This window comes from Lactuca sativa, chromosome 5, assembly GCF_002870075.4.
Source record: "Lactuca sativa cultivar Salinas chromosome 5, Lsat_Salinas_v11, whole genome shotgun sequence".
NCBI classification, from domain to species: domain Eukaryota; kingdom Viridiplantae; phylum Streptophyta; class Magnoliopsida; order Asterales; family Asteraceae; genus Lactuca; species Lactuca sativa.
The window spans coordinates 331,458,842-331,484,644 of NC_056627.2; the positions used below are offsets into that span (position 1 = coordinate 331,458,842).

At 34.7% G+C, this 25,803-nt stretch overlaps 1 protein-coding gene and 1 long non-coding RNA gene across 2 annotated transcripts; both read left to right on the plus strand.

Annotated features, from left to right (window-relative positions):
- Window positions 1–13,887: 13,887 nt before the first annotated feature.
- Window positions 13,888–14,755, plus strand: LOC111887586 (kirola). The gene is made up of 2 exons (XM_023883759.3): window positions 13,888–14,142; window positions 14,271–14,755. The coding sequence occupies exons 1-2, from the start codon at window positions 13,956–13,958 to the stop codon at window positions 14,540–14,542; spliced, it is 459 nt and encodes a 152-aa protein (XP_023739527.1). The 5' UTR covers window positions 13,888–13,955; the 3' UTR covers window positions 14,543–14,755.
- Window positions 14,756–16,237: 1,482 nt separating this feature from the next.
- Window positions 16,238–17,015, plus strand: LOC128125985 (uncharacterized). The gene is made up of 2 exons (XR_008223585.1): window positions 16,238–16,333; window positions 16,784–17,015. It is a non-coding gene; the product is annotated as an uncharacterized LOC128125985 (long non-coding RNA).
- Window positions 17,016–25,803: the final 8,788 nt, after the last annotated feature.

A 25,803-nucleotide genomic window follows, 5' to 3' on the forward strand; every position in this document is an offset into this window, starting at 1 on the left:
CTAGATTATGACTCATGTTAAATGCGGGGGAACATATAAAAAATACATATAAAGTTATAAAAAGTCGACATAATAAAAAACATTAATATCATAAAACAAAATAAAACATGATTTGACGATTAAAATTATAAATTAAGAAAAAAAAAACAAATTATTCAATCATAAACTAATATAAAATAGTAAATATCTTAATGAGAAAAAATAATGGTTTTCGAATGCAATTTAAAATATATACAATCACATATTTATACTTAACATAGTTACTATTTCAAAATCTGAACGAAATGAAAATACTTCATGAGAACGATGTTCCGAAATGACATACTTATCTTTGAATATATGTCAAGTAAAAAAATGATATTGTATACATAAAAAAGAATGAAATCACTCACATTGTGTAGTTCTCGATATCCTGATTTCGATGTTAGAGAGCTTTGATATTTACAGTGAATGAAAGTAATCGTTAAGTCATATATATATATATATATATATATATATATATATATATATATATATATATATATATATATATATATATATATATATAAAAGAAATTTAAAGACAATTTTTGAAATTATTACTCATGTATGATGCAAATCGTGTACCATGATTCGTGTAGGATGATTCTTATGATTGAAAGATGAAGGAAATTAACTGATTGTTGGCATTCCAAAATTAAGTACGTGTAACATACACATCAAATAAATTAGAATAAATGTCATGCATTTAGAAGCTAGTTTCAGTAGTTATACCTTATAATTAAAGTTGTTAACATAATTCGCTAAAATTGCATTGAATATCGTGATTGTTGGCATTCCAAAATTAAATATATGTAACATACACATGAAATAAATTAGAATAAATGTCATGCATTGAGTAGCTATTTACGGTACTTATACCTTATAATTAAAGTTATTAATATAATTAACTAAAATTGCATTGAATCATCGTGAGCAGGTTATCTTTTTTAAAGCACGATGGTTATTTTTTGTTGTATGATTGTATCCTATAATATATACTTTTACAAAATTATATTTAGAAAAATTGCATCATTATGTATGTTTTATTTATCAATAGAAATTTCATAATAATACACTCAAAATCCATAATGTATTTTTGGAACTCATTTAATAATAATGTGTATATATATATATATATATATATATATATATATATATATATATATATATATATATATATATATATATATATATATATACACACATTATTATTAAATGAGTTCCAAAAATACATTACGGATTTTGAGTGTATTATTATGAAATTTCTATTGATAAATAAAACATACATAATAAAAAGTATCAAACGAAATTTATTCACAATTACTTCCTTGAATGTTGGATTTATTCGGTTAATTTAAGATAGAAATAATGATTCAAATAATGTACAAATATAAAGGCATTGAGATGTAATTTATAACAAGTTTTATGTTTGGGTACTTTACTTATTTAAAAGTGCAAGAAAAAAAAAATCTTGAGAGGAAGGACATGTTGATAAAAGCACAATGGAGTAAATCTCAAAGAAAAGGAGTGGCCGTGGCTTTAGGAGTCTTTTATTAAAATACAAGAACATATAATTTTAAGCACCATAACCGAGAACCCTAATATACATCAATTATTTTAAAATTGGATTCAAAGTCATCAATACCATAATTCTATGTAGAGAAAAAGGTTTTATTTATTTATTTTTTATAAATTCAAACATTTTAGATGCTTTCCAAAGTTATGTTCTCATTAGATTTCACTATTTCACTGAAATTAAGGGGTTATCAGAGGGACTATAATACCAACCCTCATGAACCCACCAAAAAAAGATTATTATGAAATTGTATAGGAAATGACCAAAATGATCCTTCATTAACCCAAACTAATTTTTTGATGCAGTTAAAACTAAAGCAGATTTTGATCATTTTCAGAAACATATTCCAAAAGTATCATTTCATAAAGAACCAAATAGACATAAAAGGAAAAAAATACCCGTTTTTGTCTTTTTTGCGTTCTTTTATTTCCAATGTATTCAATTTCTCTAATTTTCCAGAATTAACCATTATATGCTCATCCTTAATAATCACAAATAACCTTTTGGTGCAATTTGATGTATCATATATTATGGTAATTTGCAAAAAAAAAATACCCTTTTCTCTTTATGCAATTCCAATCTTTTTGAAATCCATGTTACCAATACCACCTTCATAATCTCAATTTTTTTCTCCAGTCTTCATAAAATAACCATAAATACATAACTGGAACACAATACCATTTTTCTCTTCTTTTTGCTTTCTTTTATTTTCATTGCATTCAACTTTTCAAATTTTCCAAAATTGATCATTATGCTCTGATAAATGGGTTGAGTACTTCAAAAATATAACAGATGACTAAAGTTACAAGATTATTTTTATTTTTTTTATTTTTCTTTTGAACCGGCAAATACAAATATTATAATCCACTCCTAAACTAACACCTAATTCCACCTATATCCACAACGGGACTTGAACACTCGACCTCAAAGAGGGAGGGCACCACCTAATACCGCTGGGCTAGAAGCCCTTTGGTAAGTTACAAGATTATTACCTTGTGTAACAGAGGAGTAAAGTTATATGAATTTTATTAATTTAAAAATACACTTAATCTAGAAATGTGCTTATACATATGGGCTACTGAATGGAGATAAATCATGCTACTAAATGGGTAATTAGAGCCTTTTGAGATTTAAATTTTGAATGGAAAAGCTTGAATAGTGATAGGTGAGATTTTAAGAGGTGAAGGGCATTTTTTGGAATTCTACTTTAAAATTATTTTGGCTAAGGAGATGTGTCACGTTCCGATTCACAGGTATTAATTATATAAGAATTCATCTTGATTTCAAGGGCTACTCGACAAGTTGGTTGCACCCACTGCAGTCCAATTGGCAGAACAACAAATAGTTGTGGAATCTTGGAACACAAATGAATATAATTACTGAAATTATATTCTAAAGGTCATGGATGATTTCTTATATGATATCTACTCTACCATCACTACTGCAAGAGAGATATGGGAAATCATTAGAATAGAAATACAAAACAAAAGTAACATGTTCCAATAAATTCATGATTGGAAACTTCATGAATTTCAAAATGGTGGATACCAAACCTGTCCTCAAACAAATGTAGGAACTTCAAGTAATCACTCATGATCTTGAATTTGAAGGTATGGGAATAAACTCCAACTTTCTTGTTGGTTCAATCATTTAAAAACTTCATCCTTCTTGGAATAATTTCAAATTATATCTTAAGCACTTAACTGATGAAATGAGTTTTGAGCAACTTGTGTTAAGAATTTGTGTTGAAAAAGATAACAGATTGAATGAGAAGGCTGATGCAAATTCCTTGGAACCAAGTGCAAACTTTGTTGGAGAAACAAGTACTTCCAAGATAAAGCACAACAATAAGAAAGGGAACTCCAAAAACTCTTCCACAAAAATCATGGTCTAAACAAGAAAGAATTTGGGTCCATGTTATGTTTGTGGTAGAACTGGACACAAGGACAAAGATTATTGATTTAAGAAGGGTTAATGAGGCAATTGAGGAGGAAACAATGTAAACAATGGTGAAAATTTTATTGGAGGAACTTTTGGCCAAACCAACATGGTTGAATCACCAAATCAGTTTGTTGTTGTGATTCAAGCCAACATGGTTAGCAATTGTGAGGATTTGTAGATTGATACTGGAGCCACAAGGCACATTTTCAACTCTCAAACCATGTTCTCTACATACCATAAAGTCTCTGATTCTAAACCAATGTTTATGGGGAATGATACTACTATAAAAATTGAAGGAAAAGGAAAAGTGAATGTGAAACTGACTTCTGACAAAGAACTTATTCTAAGTGATGTCTTTCATGTTTCTGAAATTACTATGAATCTGATTTTTGGTCCTATTCTTAGTAACAAAGGTTTTAAACTTGTATTTGAATCTAATAAGTGTGTTCTCACCAAGGTGAAGTGTATGTTGAAAAGGGATACCTTAGTGAAGGTCTCTTTAAAGTCAATGTTTTATCTTTGTACAATGGTGTTGAAACACCAAACAACGATGATGTACTAAATGTTAATGAAATAATGGGCACTACTAGCCCCTCTTCTATGTATATACATGACCCTTCATTTTTATGGAATTCTAGATTGGGCCATGTCAATTTTCATTCTATTCAAAGAATGGAAAAACTTGTCATGTTACCAAAATATTCATTAGATAAAATTTGAAATGTGAGGTTTGTGTAGAATAATAATTATTATAACATCCTCATAATTCAATTGAAAAATCTAACGAAACACTTGGCTTAATCCACTCTGATTTATGTTATTTTAGAGCAACACCTACAAGATGAGCAAACAATTATTATATATCTTTTATTGATGATTGTAGCAAGTATGTCTATATTTATTTGTTAACTAACGAGGATGAAGCCTTGAATTCGTTTAAAAATTATAAAGTTGAAGTTGAAAATCAACTTGACAAAAAGATCAAAATTCTACGGTCTGATCGAGGAGGAGAATATGAGTCCAAAGACTTTTATGAATTTTTCTCTTTACATGGTATAATACATCAAACAACTGCTCCATATACTCCTCAATAAAATGGAGTGGCTAAAATGAATAATAGAACATTGAAAAACATGATTAATTCAATGTTAATTACTTCTGGAGCACAACATAATCTGTGGATAGAAGCATGTCTTGCAGAAAATTCAATACTTAATGGAATTCCACATAAAAAGAGTGATAAATCAATATATTATATGTGGAAAGCGTGATTACCCTCTTACAATAGGATGAAACTATAGGGTTACCTTGCAAAGGTACAAGTACCTCATCCTAAAAGGACTAAACTTGGACCAAAAACCATAGATTGCATCTATCTTGGCCCTATCATGAATACTGCAACCTATAGGCTTCTTGTGTATAAATCACATATTGATGATATCCAAAATCAAACCATCAATGAGTCAGGAGAGGCTGAATTCGTTGAAAATAGATGTCCTTTTAAGGATAAAGGGGAAGAGGATTCTTGTTCTAGGAAAAGAACTCTAGATGATGGACCGAACGAAACTATTCTTGACAAAAGTTTACAATAAAATGAAGAGAGTTCTTCCAAGTTTCAAGAAGAGAACTTAGAACCTAAGAGAAGAAAACGAGGAAAAATAGCCAAAGACTTTGGACCTGATTATATGACCTACGTATTGAATAATGAACCCCAAACTTATAAGGATGTTATGGATTCTTCTGAATCTTCTTATTGGAAAGAGGCAATCTGTCACACCCCAAAACCAAGAACGGCAGAAACGTTCTGGGGCGGAGGACGTCATGTATAATATCAACAACAATGTAAAGTAGTAAACAAGCAACAACATCATCCATTGCATTAATAAAATAATTATTATACAATTGTATTCTGTCAAATTTTGATAAACACTAAAGCATAAATCAAAATGGAAGATAAGTCTTGAACAAGCTCCATCTTCCTTTCTCCTTGCATCGGTACCTGTCTATGATGACCTGAGGATACAAGTAATTTTGAAAACGAGTATCAGCTTTGAAGCTGGTGAGATCATAAGTATTTAGTGTCTTAATTTGTATGTAAGAATTTGTAAGTCTGTGTATTGTGAGAATTTGTAAGTGTAAGTATTGTAAGAATTTGTAAATGTATATGAATTGTAAGTGTTTGAAAAACCCTAGAATCCCTATGATTCCTTCTAGTATATGAAGGTGTCTTCTACCAAGACCTAACTGTTCTGTGTGTGTGTCTCTTGTAAGAGTATGTGTTTCTCCAAAGTATAACTATTATTATCCAAAAATATAGTTTGTACATTTATGTTTAAGTGAGGTTATCACTAAAAATATGTAATGGAAAAATTAACATAGTACTAAAACGTAGCTCTAAAAGGACTACTGCCGTACTAACTACCTTAAGCCGGATTTTAGGCTAAGGCACTATGTGATAAATTGCACCATACTATCGACTGTAACAACGACATACGAATGGTCGTAATAACGGAATGACGTTTGGCACCCGCAGATCTGTAGATCCCACTGTAGCTAGCAGTAAGGTGTAGGATAGTCAATCCAATATAGATCTATACACAAACTCATACTATGGACTGGTTCATCGACATAAGAATGGTCGAAATTAATGTATGACGTTTGGCACCCGCAGACCTGCAGGTCCCGCTGTAGCTAGCAGCAAGGTGTAGGATAGTCAATCCATTATAGAATCTATATGCAAACTCAACGCTCCCCCTTCAAGAGACTCTGGCCGTAACTCAAGTCATGAGGTTTTAAGTCATGCTCCGATTTAAATCACAGTAACTAACGTATTCTTGTATATGTAATGTAATGTACTGTTCTAGCTGTAATGTAATGAACTGTTCTAGCAAGTATAGTAATGTAATGAACTATTCTAGCAAGTATAGTAATGTAATGAACGGTTCTAGTATAGATGTATATGTTCTCATCCTAGTATAGTTGTATATGTAATGTACAGTAATGTTCTAGAAAGTATTGACTCATGAATGAACTGACTCATTGTATGATATCGCGTTCTAGTAATGGTTCTAGTATCTTCCTGAACTACCCATATGGTAGCTTACTAGTAATCTAAGTGGTACGTATGGACGTGGATGTATACCCTTGCTACCCAAGGGCATAGGATGAATTGGAAGGACCTTTTATGACTTTATATGTACACATGATATATAACTAATATTTAAACGACCTTCGGACGAGTATCCGATATCCCACCAGACCACATCTCAAGGCGCAAAAAGGAAATAGGGTGGATAGCCTTCCTAAGTCTTTTAAACATTTCTTATATAACTATACATATAGAGGCATGCAATTTATAATATAAAAGCATAAATAAGTTTTGTAAGACATTTGAAATATAAATATTAGTTTAAGAAAAAATCGACTTGATGTCAATCTATAAAACAATTTGAAGGCATAAGTATGAATAAACAGTTTTGAGTATAAAGAAACATTTGTTTGAAACACAGTTGTAAATAAGTTTGAAAGGAAATGTACAGAGTAAGATGTACAGTGTAATAAGTAGTTTGAAACACAGTTGTAAATAAGTTTGAAAGGAAATGTACAGAGTAAGATGTACAGTGTAGTAAGTAGTTTGAAACACAATTGTAAATAAGTTTGAAAGGAGATGTACAGAGTAAGATGTATAGTGTAATAAGTAGTTTGAAACATATAAAATGTTTATAAAAATCATTTGAAGGAAACTGTTTGGTAAAACGGCTAATGAGTAGCCAAATCTTTTGAATGTTGTATATTAATCATATGTGATTGATGTAATAAGTAATATAATCCTACTTACTAATCACATGTGATTGACATAATAAGTAGCATGATTCTACTTGTATCCCCCCCCCCATAAAACATTTAAAATAGTTTAAAACATTAGTTAAGGGGTATGAACTCACCTGCAGTATGTGACTGGAATTGACGGACTGTTATCGTACAGAAGGATCGGACAAGTGCTTGGTGTCAAGTGAAGACTTAGACACACACAATGATCATAATTACATATGAAGACATATGTATATAAATAATTAGAGATTTAATCACTAACTATACAAGTATAAACATTTAAGCGTGAGGACAACACTTTTGGTCAAGTGCTAGGAGGCTAATGGGTTGCAACAAAGGAGTGCAATGCCCCTAATGGAAGTTTAAGGTCAAAAGACCATATTCATTGGAGTTTACGGCCCAGGGGAGTAAGCTCCTAGCCGTAAACTCTAAACCAATGCTCTAAATGGTGCTTAGAATTACTACAACTCTAGTGGGGAATTGTTTCTAGGCTTAACAAGTGAGTAAGGTACCATATTGACTCCTATGGGGAGTTTACGGCCCAAAGACCCTTTTCCCTTGGAGTTTACGGCCGTAAACTCCCTTGGGAGGGTTCTTATTGTTCTTTCAAGTCTCCAACATTTCTAGGAACAAGTCTAGGCTTTAGCACTTGGCTTAAGGAAGGTTTATGGCCCTAAATGGAACCATTTTATGGAGTTTACGGCCTTGGAAGCTTTTGGGCCGTAAACTCCCTCACACATGAGGTTCTAAGAATTTTAAGTAGTCCAAAACTCATCTAGGTACTTTCCCTAAAAGTCTCATGGCCTAAGGAAGTGTCAAGGGTGTCCTTTGACCCCTTTATGGGAGTTTACGGCCCAAGAACCACTCTTGGCCGTAAACTCTTCAATACATGTGCTTTTCTTATGTTTCCTAGGTCCTAAACACATTAAGGTATTTGCCTAAAATAGATTCCAAGCCTTAGGAAGTGTTTGAAAGGATTTTGGCACTTAAACTTGGAGTTTACGGCCTAAGGAGCTTCTTGGCCGTAAACTCCCTTCTAGAATTGATTTCTAATTGTTTTGGTGGCATAAATCATGAGTTTAAGGCTTCAAGGTTTTTGTTCTAAGGCTAAAGGAACATTAGGCACTCATTTGTGCCCTTTACTTGGAGTTTACGGCCCAAGAGATGTTCCTTGGCCGTAAACTCCTAAATCTACATGTTCTTCAATGGTTTCTAACCCCTAATGTTCATACATAAAGTTCTTAATTAGTTTCCTAACACGGAAATGGGACTAGATGGCCTTTAGGCTTTGATTTGGAGTTTACTCCCCAAGAACGTTCTTGGGCAGTAAACTCCCGGATCTTGTGTTTTGGACATGTAAACAATGTTATAAAGCATATAACAAGTATTAAAACACATTTAGGGAAGTAGACTCACAATCTGGGATAAAAACCCGAAGATCCGTGAGAGAGAAATTGGCTTTTCTTTAATTGGAATTCAACTAATGAACCAATTTGGTTCAGAATTCTATTTATAGTCCTGAGATTTTTGGCAGAAAATATTTCTATTCTCGGAATGGATTCTAATGACCTAGAGTAATGGAATTACAGTGTTGCACAAAATCCTAGTGCATCCACTCTCCTAATAACTCCTTAGGTGTAAAACCCTGTAACTGCCAACTTATTCCATAGTCTGAATTTTCACTGTAACTGCTCTACTTCTATTGGATTTGAAATGGTTTGATTAGAATGGAAATTTCGGGTTGTCACACAATCAAAAGTGAGATTGACTCCATTGTATAGAATAGCACTTGGAAATTGGTAGATTTTCCACCTAGGTAAAAACGAATTAGGCACAAATGGATATTCAAGAAGACGTTTACACCTGATGGTACCATTGAGAAGTACAAAGCTAGTTTAGTAGCTAAAGGGTATCATCAAAAGGAAGGTCATGACTTCTTTGACACATATTCACAAGTTACAAGAATTACATTAATTCGGACATTATACAAATTGCAGCCATTCACAATGTGGAAATACACCAAATAGATATGAAAACTACTTTATTGTATGGTGAACTAGATAAGGAGATATATATGAATCGGCCTGAAGGGTTTGTGGTTGAAGGTCAAGAAAACAAAGTCTGAAAGTTAGTTAGATCGCTTTATGAACTAAAACATGCTCCAAAGAAATGACATGAGAAGTTTGAAAATACATTACTTTCTAATGGATTTAGAATTAATGAATGTGATAAATGTGTTTATGTCAAACAATAAAAGAATGCTTGTGTCATCATATGCTTGTATGTAGACGATATGCTTATAATGGGTACTAGTTTGGATGTGATCAATCTAACCAAGAAAATGCTACACTCATTTTCCATGAAGGAATTGGGAATAGCAGATGTGATCCTTGGTGTAAGAGTTCAAAGAAGACCAGATAGATATACTCTTACTCAGTCCTATTATCTTTAAAGTGTACTCTAGAAATTTAGACACTATGATGGCAAGCATGTAGTCACCCCTTTTGATCCTTCAAGTCATCTTAAGAAGAACAAAGGTGATATTGTAGCTTAGTTAGAATATACTCAAGTTCTTGGTAACTTAATGTATATTATGAATTGTACTAGACTGGACATGGTGTATAGTGTATCTAGATTAAGTTGTTACTCCCACAATCCTGGGAAAGATCATTGCTATGCATTAGTGAGAGTGCTTAAGGATATATATTATGATGCAAATTGGATTTCCAATACTTTTGAGGTAAAATCTACAATTGTATATGTGTCCACTCTTGGTGGAGCTACTATTTCTTGGAAATCATCTAAGCAAACTATGATACTCGTTCTACAATGGAAGCATAGTTTATTGCTTTAGACAAAGCTGCTGAAGAAGTTGAATGTCTTAAAAGCTTCCTAGAATGTATTCATGTGTGGCCTAAACCTGTCATTGCTATTGGTATACATTGTGATAGCATGCCTGCTCACACTAGAGCACAAAGTCAGATATACAATGGCAAGTAAAGACACATTAGGTGAGGAGACATTACAATAAGAGACTTGCTAAAGAATGGTATCATTTCATTAGTTACATAAAGTCAAAGGAAAATATAGTTGATCCTTTGAAAAAATGCCTTACTAGAAAGGAAGTTCTCTTTACATCGAGGGGAATGGACTTAAAGCCAACACAATGAGTCCCCACCTGGCGGAAATCTAACCTAGCAACATTGTATATCCCATGGTCTAGGTTCAATAGGACAACTAGATGGGGAAGACTCAAAGTAGCACTAGCACAAAGGTATACTCACTCCTGTGATATTCATTTTGTGTTTTTTATTAATGATACAGGGATAAATTTTTACTCTTAATAACACGAATAGTTTTATAGTGGAATTGTACAGCTTATTTCATATTATCATTCCCTATGTGAGATAGATGTGAGGTCATATCTTTGGGAGCTGATATGGCTAAGCTCTCTAAAAGTATCATGAAGAAAGTATTGTTCACGACCGAAATGAACACAACAGTAAGAAATGATTTATGCTTAGATATGATATGTGTGATACTTCTTGTCTTTAATTCTACTATAAAAAGTGGTTAGTTCAAGACTTTAGTTCACTACCCAGGAAGTAGGTCCATGTAATACTCACTATGAAAGGTTCAAGTTTTACAACACCTATTCAGATGCATGTCATATCTTACTTCGCCTATTTGAATATCAATGTTATCTTATTTTATATTCGAATGTGGGGTATTCTAGGAATTTGAATAAAAAATATGGGGTATTGTTAGAGCTTTGTTTAAGGAAAATCACATTTATGGGACTTGTCCCATATTGGAAGTAAGAAGAAACCTTTGCTTCCTTATAAAGTCTTCTATTAATATTTTATTAATACGATTAAATACTTGGGCTAAAAGGATTGTGTTGGATTTGGTGATTGGGCTAGTCAAATTGGTCTTGAAAGACTTGGATTAATATACATATTTAATCATCAAAAGATTGACCTTGGGTCTTGGGGATCTTGGGTCTCATTGACTAATTAATATTTTATATATTAATTCTGAATTTTTGACTTTTATTTAATTATTAAACATGTTAATTGTTAGTTAACTGTTAGATAGTTAATTACCAGTTAATTTTGATTTGAACTGGTGTGTTGGTTGGGTTTGATCAACTGCCAATAAGAAGCCTATAAATACATCACCAAAAATCGGAATTGGGGGTTATAAAAATCACACACTCTTCTGATACTTTTTTGTAATTCAAGATCACGATGGGAACATAGAGAATTTCGAAAGAATCAAGATTTCCTCTTGATTGATTGTTGTATCCTCAAGACAAACACATACCAGGGCAATTTCTGTCTTATGAAAATGCAATTTACGTGCCTCAATCTACATATTTTCGTGTATTGTGATTATGTTGTAAACATACATTCAAGTATGGTTTCTGTTTGTGAATCTTGCATATAAATTTGATTTATTTGAGTTTCTATGTTTTATATTTTGTGTTTTGATTACTTTTGTCATAAATTTTTTTGCTTCTATGATGAAATTAGAAAAATCATGTTTCGTATCTTACCAAAAAGTTATAAGGATTATAATTGATGTGTGTGATGATACGAGAAGTAATTGAGAAGAAGATACCACATAAAAATTTTAGTTCATTGTTATATAAGCATTTCTGCATGCTTCCTGTCATCTATTTGTTAAATTTAGTTCATTGGTATATAAGCAATTAAGGATATTCTAGATGTTATAAGCATACAGTTATTGATGGTGCATATTTGGAGCTAACACATAATTTTTTTAGTTCACCGACAAAAACCTTTATGTGCTTTACCTTTTTTTCAGTCAACACATGTTAAACTGTTTGTAGGTTTATCTTTTTGTGCAATTAATACTGCCTTGTAATGTGTGCTTTGTAGTTTATATGTATACATGATTCTGTATAATTCTATCTTTCGCTTAACTTGATCAGATCCTTGTGTAATTATATATATCTGCAATGTTAATCAATATTAAAATTTTGCCTCTTATAGAACTTTTATATGATGAGATGATGTAAAGATAAATCAACTTAGAGAGTGTTGAAGACTGACAGGGCATGACCTACCGAGCTAAATATAAGAGTCTTTTGTCCCCCAATTGTTTGTCAAAATGCTTGAATGACAAAATTGAAGTTTCAAAACAGTTGAATGCTTCAATCATACAAAGTTTGTAATAGATGTTCATGCTTTAGCTATTTGAAGGTCAACATAATTTCTTGCTATCTATGTGAGCTTGTGAACATGCTTTTCAATTTCAAAATCAATGTATTTTCATTTTTTTGGGTGTTGAAATTTGTAAATTATGTCGTGTCATTTGTGTCATTTGTTAACTTTATCAATCATATGATATATGTATGTATGCTAAATATATGGATGTTGTTGTAAAATGAGAAAATATGTGGATCACCTCTAAACTATAGTTTTGTTTTGGTAAATAGAAAAGAAGGATAAAATGGTTATTTCTAGCATTCAACATAGCCACTTAGAGACGTAATCAAACAACATGATTTTAGTCATAGTCAAATTCAGTCGGAGCTTCATACCGAGTCGGCGTGACTCATCGACTCATGCCTGGCCCTAGCCGAGTCTGACTCGGTCAGTAACTATCAAACAAACTCTTATAAAATTCAACATTTTAAAACATATTTTGTTGTGTACGTAGCAAAACCGTTATGTCCGAATCAATATCCAAAATACAATATGATCGGATCAACGGAAAACAATGACCTGATGATTACCTTATTGGAGATTCAATTGGATGCGGAGGACTCACGACAAACTTACTAATGTGCACGTTGATCCTGACATGGAAAACAATCACTTCAATTAGCTTCATAATTTGTGGGCACTAAAGTTTGACCACGTGTACGACAGCTTCAATCATGAAAGACTTCCTTTTCTTCATATTAAATTCGAATGGGATTCACGCATTTGATTATCAAGGGCATGAGTATTAAATTTAGTAGGTCGATAAGATAAGATATCTTCTTTCGTATTTAATGCGAAATAACAAGTTGCTGAAAATGAAATTAAGATACATATGGTAATTTAGGAAAGTCACATGAACGCATTGTTCTTCAATTTTCTTAATTGATGATAGTTAAGCAAATATGGGTGTTGTTCAATTTTCTTGATTTGCTGTAACTGTTATTTGATTCCTAATTCTGTACTCTGTTTGTCATTCGTTTTTGGAACTTGTATTTCTACCCTTTGTTATTTCAAACTAGAGAAATTAAATTAAATTACCTCCTACATTTTATTCCTACAATTATTTCTACCTATTAAAATTATGACAAATTATCATTCAATTTAATTTTATTTATATATTCCTAATATAGCCTTATTATTGTAGTTAAAAAAAAAAACCCACGTGAATGATCATGTTTTGTTGGATCGTATATTCAAAATAGTAAGTGTAACTAAAATTACTAAAATGCTGGGGTCGGATTCGGACAGCCAAAAGTATCTATATAAGGCCAACGCTATTGGCCATGTTTTTCACAAACTCATCAATTCTCTCTTGTAAACAATTAACTTTCAGGTTTTTGTAATAATCGAAATATGGCTTTATCCGGAAAGTTAATTGGTTATATAAAGATTAGTAAGAAGGGAGATGTCTTCCATGATCTCTTTAGGCACAACCCCAACGAGATAGCTGTCATATCTCCTGACAAGATTCATGCCTGTGAACTGGTTGATGGTGATCGAGGGACTGTTGGATCTCTCGTCCATTGGCACTACAGTCATGGTACGTAATAGGGAAAACCCTATTTTTGTTTCTTTGTTCATACATACTTTTACATCAAAAAAATATTACTATATCATATCTAATTACTAACAATACTTTACGTCTTTGCATGTGGGTATGAAAAATAGAGGGAAAGAAGAAAATTGATAAAGCAGTAATCGAAGCTGTGAATGAGGAAAACCATATGATCGTGTTCAATGTAGTTGGAGGAGATCTAGTGGATGATAAATTCAAGACTATGAAAGTCATACTGCATACTGAGAAAAAAGGCGATGCACAGGTGATTACTTTAACACTTGAGTTTGAGAAGCTTGACACGAGTGTACCCTATCCAACTTCTTTTATGGACTGGTTTTGCCATATGCTCAAGGATATAGATGCTCATGGCAAAACTGAGTAGCTCTGCAGCTTCTAATAAATGGATCAATTAAGAGGGAAATGGATGGAAGTTCTGTGTGTTTTTCCTATTAATGTTCGAATAAACTACATCTTTGAAGGTGAATAAAGAGATAGAAATGATCAAATGATCAGTACTTGTGTAATTTGTATACACAAAGTAATTTGAAGCAATGTAATACATCGTGATGAATAATTGAATGTGTGTGTATCGTTATTATGGAGTTTTATACTAATAGCGTTTTCATAAAAAACATTTACCCATCTTTTGTGTTTTTAAATTTTAAAGATAAGCCATTTATCTTTTTGATAAACCTAAATTACCAATATACCCTCCCTTCTGGTTTTTCCTTCCCCATAAGGCTGCAACTAATCGCACCGTCTTTCCCATCCCGTTCTCCCTCCGACGATCGGAATTCGAAGGTTCTAGATCTCTTTCTATATCTCGTTCTTCCTCCAAATAACACAAACCAGATCTAGTTTGGGAAGTTTTCAAAGAAACCATCAAGAGGAAGCACTATTTCTTTCGTTTGAAAGGGTGATAAATTTGTGATTGAAAACTTTCCATGAATCTCTGTTTATGTGAACTGCGAAATTTGATAATGCTGGTATAGAGACTAGAGTGAATAATTTTCTGCAAGAACATGTATAGCGTAAAATCTAGCATTTTTGTTCAAAGAAATCGTAAAACATAGCCTGAAAATCTCAAATGCTCTCGAATCATCGATTTTTTTTGCTTCTTGGCAAAAACGAAATCCATATCGCAAATGGGTGACTAGAAAAAGTTGTGCATCTCCTGAAAAGCCATCTAATATTCGATTTTTCTGCTTTTTGAACAACTCTGCCGAATCGTTAACAGCAAGGATGAAGACAATCAGGGCCGGCCCAAGCCCAGGGCCGGCCCAAGCCCAGGGCGAGCTGGGCCACGGCCCAGGGCATCAAATTTCAAGGGGCATCAATTTTTGTTGGTCTTTTATGGGTTTATGGTACTTGGGCTGCTACAACTCTTGATCCATTAATACTGTCAAGTCCGGTCCAAATGAAAAAGGGCAGCATCAAACGCTTGGATACCTACCTAATACACAATAGCGGCAATTTAAAATACATTTGGAACGCACGACTCTTCAATCTCCTAAGCAACATAGCATGCCAAGTAATTACAATTACAGTTGGAGAAGACAAAGCGTTCTTCTCAATGGCGTTCTGGAGATGACGATTCCAACAAATATTAACATACGTGTTGATCTCAACAGATAATACACACGGTTCTCTTTCTTCTCTCGTTCTCAGCCTAAAAAAGATTTAAATCCTCATAATTTCATAGTTAATATGCCCTGTTAGTCTCTTGTTCTCGTGAATATCTGGTACCATTTTCATATAGGCCATTAATCTCCAACTCCTCATCAATTCTCGCTTCAGTGGACTGCCTATCTGTATAGTTTTAAAGAGCTGTCAATTCTTCTCAAGTTTCAAAGGTTTGCTCAAGATTTCTTTTACATTCCCCTGTAAATTCTTAGTTATGACTTTTGAATTATATTTTTGAGTTTTCTAGTTATTTTATCGAAATCTGTATTTATAAAATTGTTTTATGCTTATCAACAAGTCAAATTGTCTAAGTATTTTGTACTTAGCCATGCTTTCTCAATTGTCCAAATTGGTATAAACTTATAAATTATAACTTTGAATTGCATTTTTCTTCAAAACATCATATAAATAGCGAGTCTAATGAAACTTAATTTTCTACTTATCTTGCAGATTAGTTTTTGATCATTTATTGTTGTTACTACATCAAAAGGTACAAATCTTGTAAATTCGTTAACATCAAGTTATGTAATTGTGTCTTGGTTTTGCATTTTATTCTTTTTAAGTTGTTTTTTGTAATGTTTATCAATTAAACAGTATTTATTAAAATGTATGTTTTTTATTTCAAAATATTTCATATGTTGTTTTCTGAATAAACTGATGTTTATAAAAATCTAGTAGGTTATTTTAGTTTTTGAATATTTTGATGTAACAGATTTTTGGAAAATCTGGAAAATACGATTATTGAAAATCTAATGTATTATTTTTTTATTTTAGTTTCTGAAAATTTGATGTATTTGAAAATCTGATAAGTTATTTTAATTTCTGAAAATCTGATAAGTTATTTTAATTTCTGAAAATCTGATATGTTAATTTGGTTTATGAAAATCTGAAATGTTGGTTCTTGTACTGATTGATGTTTTTGTTTCTTTTGTGGTTACAGATAGCTAACTCAAGAAAGATTAAACGAGATACTAATTTTGAGTATGAAAGTCAATTTCAACAGATTCTTTGTTATCATAAATTAAAAGACATTTTTGATTAAAAAATACACGGGGACATAGTTTTAGATGAATTTATGTATGTTATTGTTTGTATAAACTTGAGTTAGTTTGGCTATAAAATGTATTTCACTTTTTCTATATACATTTTCTATATAAAAGGGCATTAATTTAGTATCTCGCCCTGGGCATTTCAAATCAATGGACCGGCCCTGAAGACAATGGATCTTTTGCTCAACAGACAAGATATGGAGAGTAGAATGGGAAGAAAGAAGACGAGGGATGGATGTGGGCCCAATCGCTTCCCAAATGATTTTTTTGGATGGAAACTCTACGCACGCGTATATTTGCATATCAATCCTTTTCAAATGAAAATTTTCAGAAAAGGAACCATGTTTTTTATATTGGATTTGATTTTTATTCTTGTTATTTATTTCCTATTTTCTAGCTCGGTATCGGATCTTTTTATATCATTTATTGTATTGTATTTAAATAACCTTTTTTTATCTCTGGAAAAATAAGAATGAACGAAATTTAAGATGGTATCCGAGTAGGAAACCAAACTGTTTTGTAAAACTTGAAGGGCGTGTTCGGCAAAACTAGTTGGTACCCAGTAGCTTCTAGTTTGTAGCGTTTTGTTAAATGCTATATGAAGTAGCTTTTGGAATTGTACATTTTGTTTAAACTAAACGCTAGAATGTTGTAGTGTCAAACACTAGTACAGAGGAGGTCTAATAATGCGGTTATTATTATTTGTTGATGTGGGTTTCTAACCGCACCAACAAATATAGCATCAAAAAATAACAATATTTGTTGATGCGGTTTGTAAACCACATTAGAAAAATGTGAAAAACCGTCTTATAAAATATCTAAGTAAAAATCGCAAATCGTACCAAAAAATTAGGAATCGCTCTATTAAATAATAGCATCAAAAAATACAAAACCGCCCTATTAAAGAATAACATAAAAAAAATATAAAACCGCCCTATTAAAATACAGCACAAAAAAAAATGCACTCTTAAACGCATTATTAAAAAAATCGATAAAAGCATTATTGCTTAAACGATGGCACAACAAATAGATCCTACACTATTAAAAATAGCAGATCATTAAAACAAATCATTGATAAACAAAAACATACTATTAAACAAAAACAATATCATCATATAAAAAACTAATAATTTCTTATTTACATTTTAGTTATAATAAAACACAAAACATTATAATTCCTAGAAAGTTCTTTTCCGACCATTATTCACCATGTCAATTAAATGAGGTATTATTTCTAAGAGTATGTCTTCAAGTTTATTGGCCAAGCAAAACTTATTTTTTTCCAAAACTGCAACAAACAAAAAATTATATATATATATATATATATATATATATATATATATATATATATATATATATATATATATATATATATATATATATATATATATATATATACACACACACTAATATACTAATATTTAAAATATATTCAAAATACTTACTTTATTTTCTAAATCATGTTGAATGATCTCAACAAACTCCTTCATATGTTTTATTACTATAAATCTACATTCACATTCATAATTTTGTTTGTAGCACTATACTTAATTCACAATAACTATTTCAAACCAATTGAAATATATTGATAAAAACTAATAGAAAACATACATTTACAATTTCCTACTTATTAAATCGTCTGGGAAAACATTATCAATTAAAGAAGCAAAGAGGTAATCATTATTTTTCTTTTCCTTGTTCATTTTATAAATTAAAGAATCAAGAAGATAACCACATTTGCTTTCCGAACATACGATAAAAAGCACTCAATGTTTACTGCAAAAATAAGAATTATTTAATAAGTAAGCATATATGTGTAGTGTGTATATGTATGTGAACGTATTATGAAAAGAAAAAAAGTACCTCTGTAAATATGAAGCAAGAACATATTTTTTGGCTTTATGATACGAAAATACTTCTTTGATATGTTCAACGACGGTATAACGTCCCAAAATTCAAGACTAAAAAATTCTTTTAATAAAACATTACTTTAAGCAAGGTCATCAATCCAAAACATAAACAGAGTATTAATTTCCAAAAACACATGTTCGTTATCAGAGTAAACATTCCCAGGCTGTCTAATTTATGGTGTGTGCCATGCGATCACCCCGAGCTCTTCCCTCCGCTACCGGAAGTACCTGAAACCAAAACTGAAAACCGTAAGCACGAAGCTTAGTGAGTTCCCCACCCTACCACATACAATGCATAACCACATACTACACATACTGGGCCACCCCCGCTCGGATACAGATCTGTTTCACTTAGGCCTCGCCTGTCACAGGGCCTCTCCCGCCAACAAATAATAACACATAAACATATCACAACACATAAGCTAAACACATACGAACTGATCCTGTCCTAAGGCCTCGCCTATCTTGGGCCTCGCCCCTGCCCTGCTACTGATGAGTCATGGAACCCCGTCCATGCTCCTATTGATTGTGAGATATGGGCCCAGCCCACACTCACTCTTTTCCTAACTCCGGCCTCGCCCTTGATCTGCTGCTAGTGAGATGTGGAATACCATCCAGACTCTGCTATTGGTGAGTTACGGGACCTCGCCCACACTCACCTCCCTACCAGGTACATACAAGCATCACACAGACAACAAGTATAAACTATCACATAAACCATTCCTTGGGCACCCGCCTGCTACCACTGGACCTCGTCCTGAATATCATACTAGCATACGGTGCCTAGGGCTAACCCCTGGGTCTTCTACTCATAACTACATGGGCCGGCATTGTGGCCTTAGACCCATTCACACAAAGGGAAACTCACTTGCACTGGCTGAACTTGCTGATGATCCCACTAGCCGCTGCCCAGCAACTCTCTAAACTCCTGCTCCACTCGCTCCCCGAGCTACCAATATCAATGCAACACTAAGTCTAACTGACCCCCGAAAGGCAACCAAGTCAACTCTGGTCAAGGTCAAAGTTAACCTTCCAGGTCAACCCTACTCACCGAGTCACCCTACTGACTCGCCGAGTTCATATGTTCAGAGTCCTTCCATTCGCGACTCGACTTGCCGACTCAATCCATGACTCGCCGAGCCTACCGATTTCCGAGTCCTGACCTGTACAACTCATCGAATCTCCACTCGACTCACTGATTCGAGTCTCAACTCGAAGGGTTTGGGGTTTCGCGACTTGACTCGCCGAGTCCAAGACAACCTTCAACAGACTCGCCGAGTTGTTCTTCCAACTCGCCGAGTTCCTGCCCAACTCTATCCGACTCGACGAGTTGTTCATCCCACTCATCGAGTTCCTCCAAATCTTCATGCTACTCGCCGAGTCCACTCAAAGGACTCGCCGAGTCCATTCAGATCTTCATACATGAAGAGGACTTTTGAGTCATGCATGGATAACCAAACTGTAGATCTACCCTTCCCAAGCCTATTCCTCACATAAAGTTGCAAACTTTACGTGTAGAGAAGGAGATCTAGGCAAAATACACCATAAACTAGGGTTTAAGGCAAAGAGGCTCCATAATCAACTCAAGGACAGATACTTTATGCTTCTCAAGACCATAATATGCTTAGATCCGAAGTAGCAACTTCAGATCTGACTTCTAACTCAAATGGATAGCTAATCATGGCTAAAAAGCCCCCAAAACTCACAACCATAATAGATCTAAAGGAGGGAAACGACTTAATACCTTCAATAACTCAAAAGTTTTCCCCAATCTTCAGATCTAAGGCCAATCCTTGAAGCTTCAATGATTCCCCTTCTCCTTCTTCCTTCAAATCACTCAAAAATTGCTTGGAAGCTTGAATGAGCAACAATGGGGCTTAGGGTTCGATGTTCTGGGTGAAAGAGGCAGTAAAGGAACCCTAGGGAGAGAATGAGACATTTAAATAGGCTCCAAGTCCCGAATTTAGGGTTTTCCTCGCACAGACCAGACTCGCTGAGTCTCTTTGGCCGACTCGTCGAGTCGGTCACTTACTCCTCGACCCGGATCCCGCTCGGACTCGCCGAGTTCCTCCTTGGACTCGCCGAGTCGTCCCTTAAAATTAGGGTTTCCTTTCCTTTCTTGGCCTTCCTGACTTTGGGTGTTACAACTCTCCCCCACTTAAAATAAACTCCGTCCTCGAAGTTTGTTATGGCCCACCGCCTGCGATCTGCTTCCAATATTCCACTAAATGATCCATCACCAGCTGCCTACCTTCGCTGGTGTGACAACCCAAAATTTATTCCGTCATTATAACCCGTTTCCATTAATAGAATATTCTATTTTATAAAAGTTCCGTTAATTTGGGATTGGCAAATAAATAAATGTTCTATTTTATTTTCATTCTAATGTTATTATAGTCGTAATAAAATAAATAAAACACGTAAATTACATTTCCATTTAGTTGGAAAAAGTTTATTTTTATTACGACCATTTAACCGGGTAAAAAGTTTAAACCTCATTAAATATAAGTATCGGGTAGTCGTATACAGGGTACAACACCCAAGTCCTATAAAAAGGTGGGTGGACACTCCCTAGAAACCTTTTACCACACTAGACCCACTTTCTCTCTCCACTCTCTCTCTCCTCAAGTCCGATTTCATCCAAAAAACGCAAGTTTCCGCCTCCAAAACGTAAGTTCCCTTACCCTAACTTGTTCTAGACATCATTGATTTGTGTTTTAACTCAAAAATCATGCAAAGAGGCTGAAAAAGAGGAGTTTACGGCCTAAGAACCTCCTTAGGCCGTAAATCCCTAAAATGATGTCAAAAGTGCCCAAATTTCTCCCCTTTAAGCTTTGAAACTAGTTTTGGACCTAACCTAGAAGTGTTTGAACCTTGAATCAACAAGTTTTAGGGCTTGAAAGAGGGTTTACGGTCCAAGCACTTGCTTAGACCGTAAACACCCTCTAAGCTTGCAAACCAAGCCCAAAACACTTCCAAACCACATTTAGGCTTAAGATATGGCTTAGGGACTTGCTATTTCGGACTTGGAACACCTAAACATCAACATTTGAAGGGTAAACTAGAGTTTACGGCCCAAGCATATGCTTAGACCGTAAACTCCCCTAAACCATGACAAAGGACCCTTTAAACCCCTAAAAAGCCTTATATCCTCACTAGAACTTGTTAGGAATGAGCCAAAGACCTTGAAATCAAAGAATGGGAGGTGTATAAGAGTTTACTACCGTAAACCATGGGGTTTACGGCCGTAAACTCCCAAGGAGTGGTCCTTGGACCGTAAACTCCAAGGGAGTACTCTTTTGGAACCTTAAACACCCCTATAGCCTTGTATATTACCTTAGAATCACTTCTAGAACCACAAGAGGCTTGAAATCACTCACTTACCCTCCTCCCATGAGTTTACGGGCGTAAAATCATGGGGGATGTGGTCTCCCAACCGTAAACTCACTCAAGGTGAGTTTTAAAAGAGTAAACTCCATGGTGAGGTCTTATACTCTTTCCTTGCAATCCTTTAGCCTTCTAACACTCAACCATAGAACTTTTATTCACATTAGGATGTCTATATGTGTTTACTTAGAGTCTAAATCACTAATTACTTGTAAACATATGTCTTCATATGTTACTAGGGTCATAAAGGGTGTACAGGTCTTTACTTGACACCAAGCGCTCATCCGACACATCCACCCGATCTACTCATTGCAGGTGAGTTCATACCCTTTAATGAACCTTTTCAATGTTTTTACATGTTTTAGGGGGGGGGGTGTTACAAGTATAATTCTACAAGTTTTATTATCAAATCATATGCGATTCACAAATTATCATCAAAAGGGATTTTTCTACACTTTTAGCTACTTACCAATAAAACTGTTTTAATTAATTATTAAATACGTTTTTAAGATTTATTTGTTGATAAACTATTTTCAAAACTGTGTTTAAACTACTTTTCTTTTAAAATATATATCTACACTAATATATTTATATAAGTAAGACTTGAAGGACTTAGGACCGATAGCTCGCCTTATTTCCTATTCTTGTTTGATGTGGTCTTAGGGTATCTGTTATCCATCCGACTGTCGTTGATTTCTTAGTTATATATCATATACATTTGTGTTAGATATGAAAGTATTCATCTTATTCAATACCTTTGTTATTCAAAGGCAAGAAATCATACACTCTAGTTAACTATAATAGGTATACTTAAGACTACTGCTCGTTACCTCTACTACTACTATACTTACTATAACTGTTACTATTACAAGTTAATACACGTATAAGAGAACACTCTATGAACTACACTAAAAGTCTACTATACTATAACACAAGAGAATATACTAATCCAGAGTATAACACACTATTCCTCTATAAGACACTCTACCATGCTTACACCATGTGACCAGGGCTTTCCGGAAGGAAGGCAACACTACATGAATAGATCTATACGGGGCGGACACTATTACATCCCGACTGTTATCTACAGTCCGAGCCGACTAGGCCCAGGGGTGGCATACATCACTACACTACGCATGACCGGGAAGATCATCGGGTTCTCTATTATCATCCAGTCTGGTTACATGAGGGGTTACACCTTTATCCAAATTAATACACTGTGACTTAAGTCTAAGCTAACATCCCGAAGTAAGTAATTATCTATTACTAATGGAAGTTGCACCACTACTACTGTCAACAGGCATAACTTTTCTTCATCTATGTTACTCATATGAGATTTATTATCGTACTTTTACAACTGAAGGTTTTCAATGATAATACTTACACACAACTCAAAGGATTTAACTTACAATGTACTTTTCTGGAAAATATAGGATTTTCTAGGGATTTCTACTACTCATAAACATAAGTTTCAGTTTTTATACTATAAGTTTGTAAACACTTTTACACAAAAACGACACTAAATTCTTATGAACTCACCAGCTTTATGCTGATACTCGTTTTCAAAATAACTTGTATCCTCAGGTTAAAGATAGACAGGTACAGGTGCAACTTTTGGAGAAGATGGAGCACATACAAGACCCATCTTTTATTTTTGTTATACTTTTGGTGTCTATTAAACTTTACAGAACACGTTTGTAATTAAATTTACTATATAAATGCAATGGTTATTGTCGCTTGTTTTTACTATTATGCAATTGTTATGATACTGTACATGACGTCCTCCACCCCAGAACGTATTTCGCCGTTCTCGGTTTTGGGGTGTGACAGCTGGTCTTCCGTCTGGTCATTCCGACTAACATTAATCCTTGTGGATAATAATCTTGGGTCAACCTTGACCCTGAACATTCTGGAAACACAACTTACTCAACCGATAATCCTTCTGGTACTCACCGAGTACTGCACTGAACCGATAGGGGTTCACCCCTTCTTTCCTTGCGTGATTTCCTTGCGTCCCCAAGGCAATGCTCCATAACCAACTATTTCCTCTGTCACTGTGAAGATCCTATCTTCACCAATCCATTACTCCCACTACCTCTAGTTCGGGTCATTATCGCCAGTATCCAATGGGCATTTCTTTATATTATAATTTGGTGTCAAGCACCCCACGATCAGCTAACTGAATTTCACCATAGACTGCTTACCCGCACTGCTACTGACTGAAAATTATGCTATTCCTCATCTGACTTCCGGATGAACTGAGACCACCCTGGTCCCTACCAACCTATCAATATCTGGATTACCAGCTCCCACCGGTAACTAGACCAAACACAACTCCTAGTCGCTCCCAGCGACTTCGAAAAAACTTTGACCACCTATAACCGCTCAATCTATTCTGCCATTCAGGCACTACAATCCTGGGATCCCCGATCCCCTACCTTGACACTAAGGTCCCTACCAGGTCCCACCTATGCTGCTAAAACTCACGGGCCTCGCCCACGGGTCTCACCCGCCTCTATCCCTCTAGTCCTACTTTTCTATCCATTCTCGCTCGGAGGATTGTCCCCCACTTCGATCCTGCTTAACCCTTGCTGCTCAATGCTCGAAAAGAAATCCTCATCCTCGCTACCATTCCATAAACAACCTGCTGAGGAATCCCCAAGCTTACCATAGCTAGGGATCTAACCAATCCATTTCTAAAATCATACGGCTCCGAATTAGCGAGACATACCAAGTCCCTCCCAGGCATGCTACAGTTACTGCATCCTAAGCAACCTTCCCCAATAGAGCACATCCCTTAACTACCATTCAATATCCAAGGTATGCAGATGGCATATAACTCGATCACAAGCAAGCCGCACAAAAATAAAATACTCATACCGATAATGATGCAGAACCATAACAATATAATCATGCACAAATAAAAGAACTGAAAACGGAAATTGCATACCTGCAACGTCCGATGCTGCTCGCGTCTCTAAGGTAGTCATCTGAAAGGCCTTGCCTCCTACCGCAGGCGCCTCTGCACGGCCCTAACGGCTGTCTGTGATCCTTAAAGTTGCAGGGGGCAGGTGTCATCACCCGTCCTGCTGAAAACAAACTGGGGCACTGGGCCTTCTTGTCGCCCCGTTGATTGCAGTGAAAACATATCAAGTCTGATCCCTATGTCGTGGTAGCAGTACAATCCCTGCTAAAATGACCAGTCCGACCGCACTTGAAGCAGCCAGACTCACCACCGCTACCACTCCTGCACGCGCCCCCGTGTGCCCTGCCACACTTCCCGCATCGGCTGCGGTACTGATAATCCCTCGATCTCAAATCCGATCCCTTGAGCCTTTTGCCCGATCCCGCGGCTACCTGAACCTCATCCGGCTTCCTTTTCCAGATCTTCTCCAAATCAATTTCCCTCTCTCTAGCCCGAGAAATCATATCTTCCAGCGTCTTACAGCCGGACCTGCTCACGAACTCCCTGATGTCCGCCCTCAACATCTCGTGATATCGGGCCTTCTTCATCTCCTCATCCACGACATACTGCGGTACAAGAAGAGCCCTCTCCCTGAACTTGGCGGTGATCTCCGCCACAGTCTCAGTGGTCTGCGTCAAATCCTGAAACT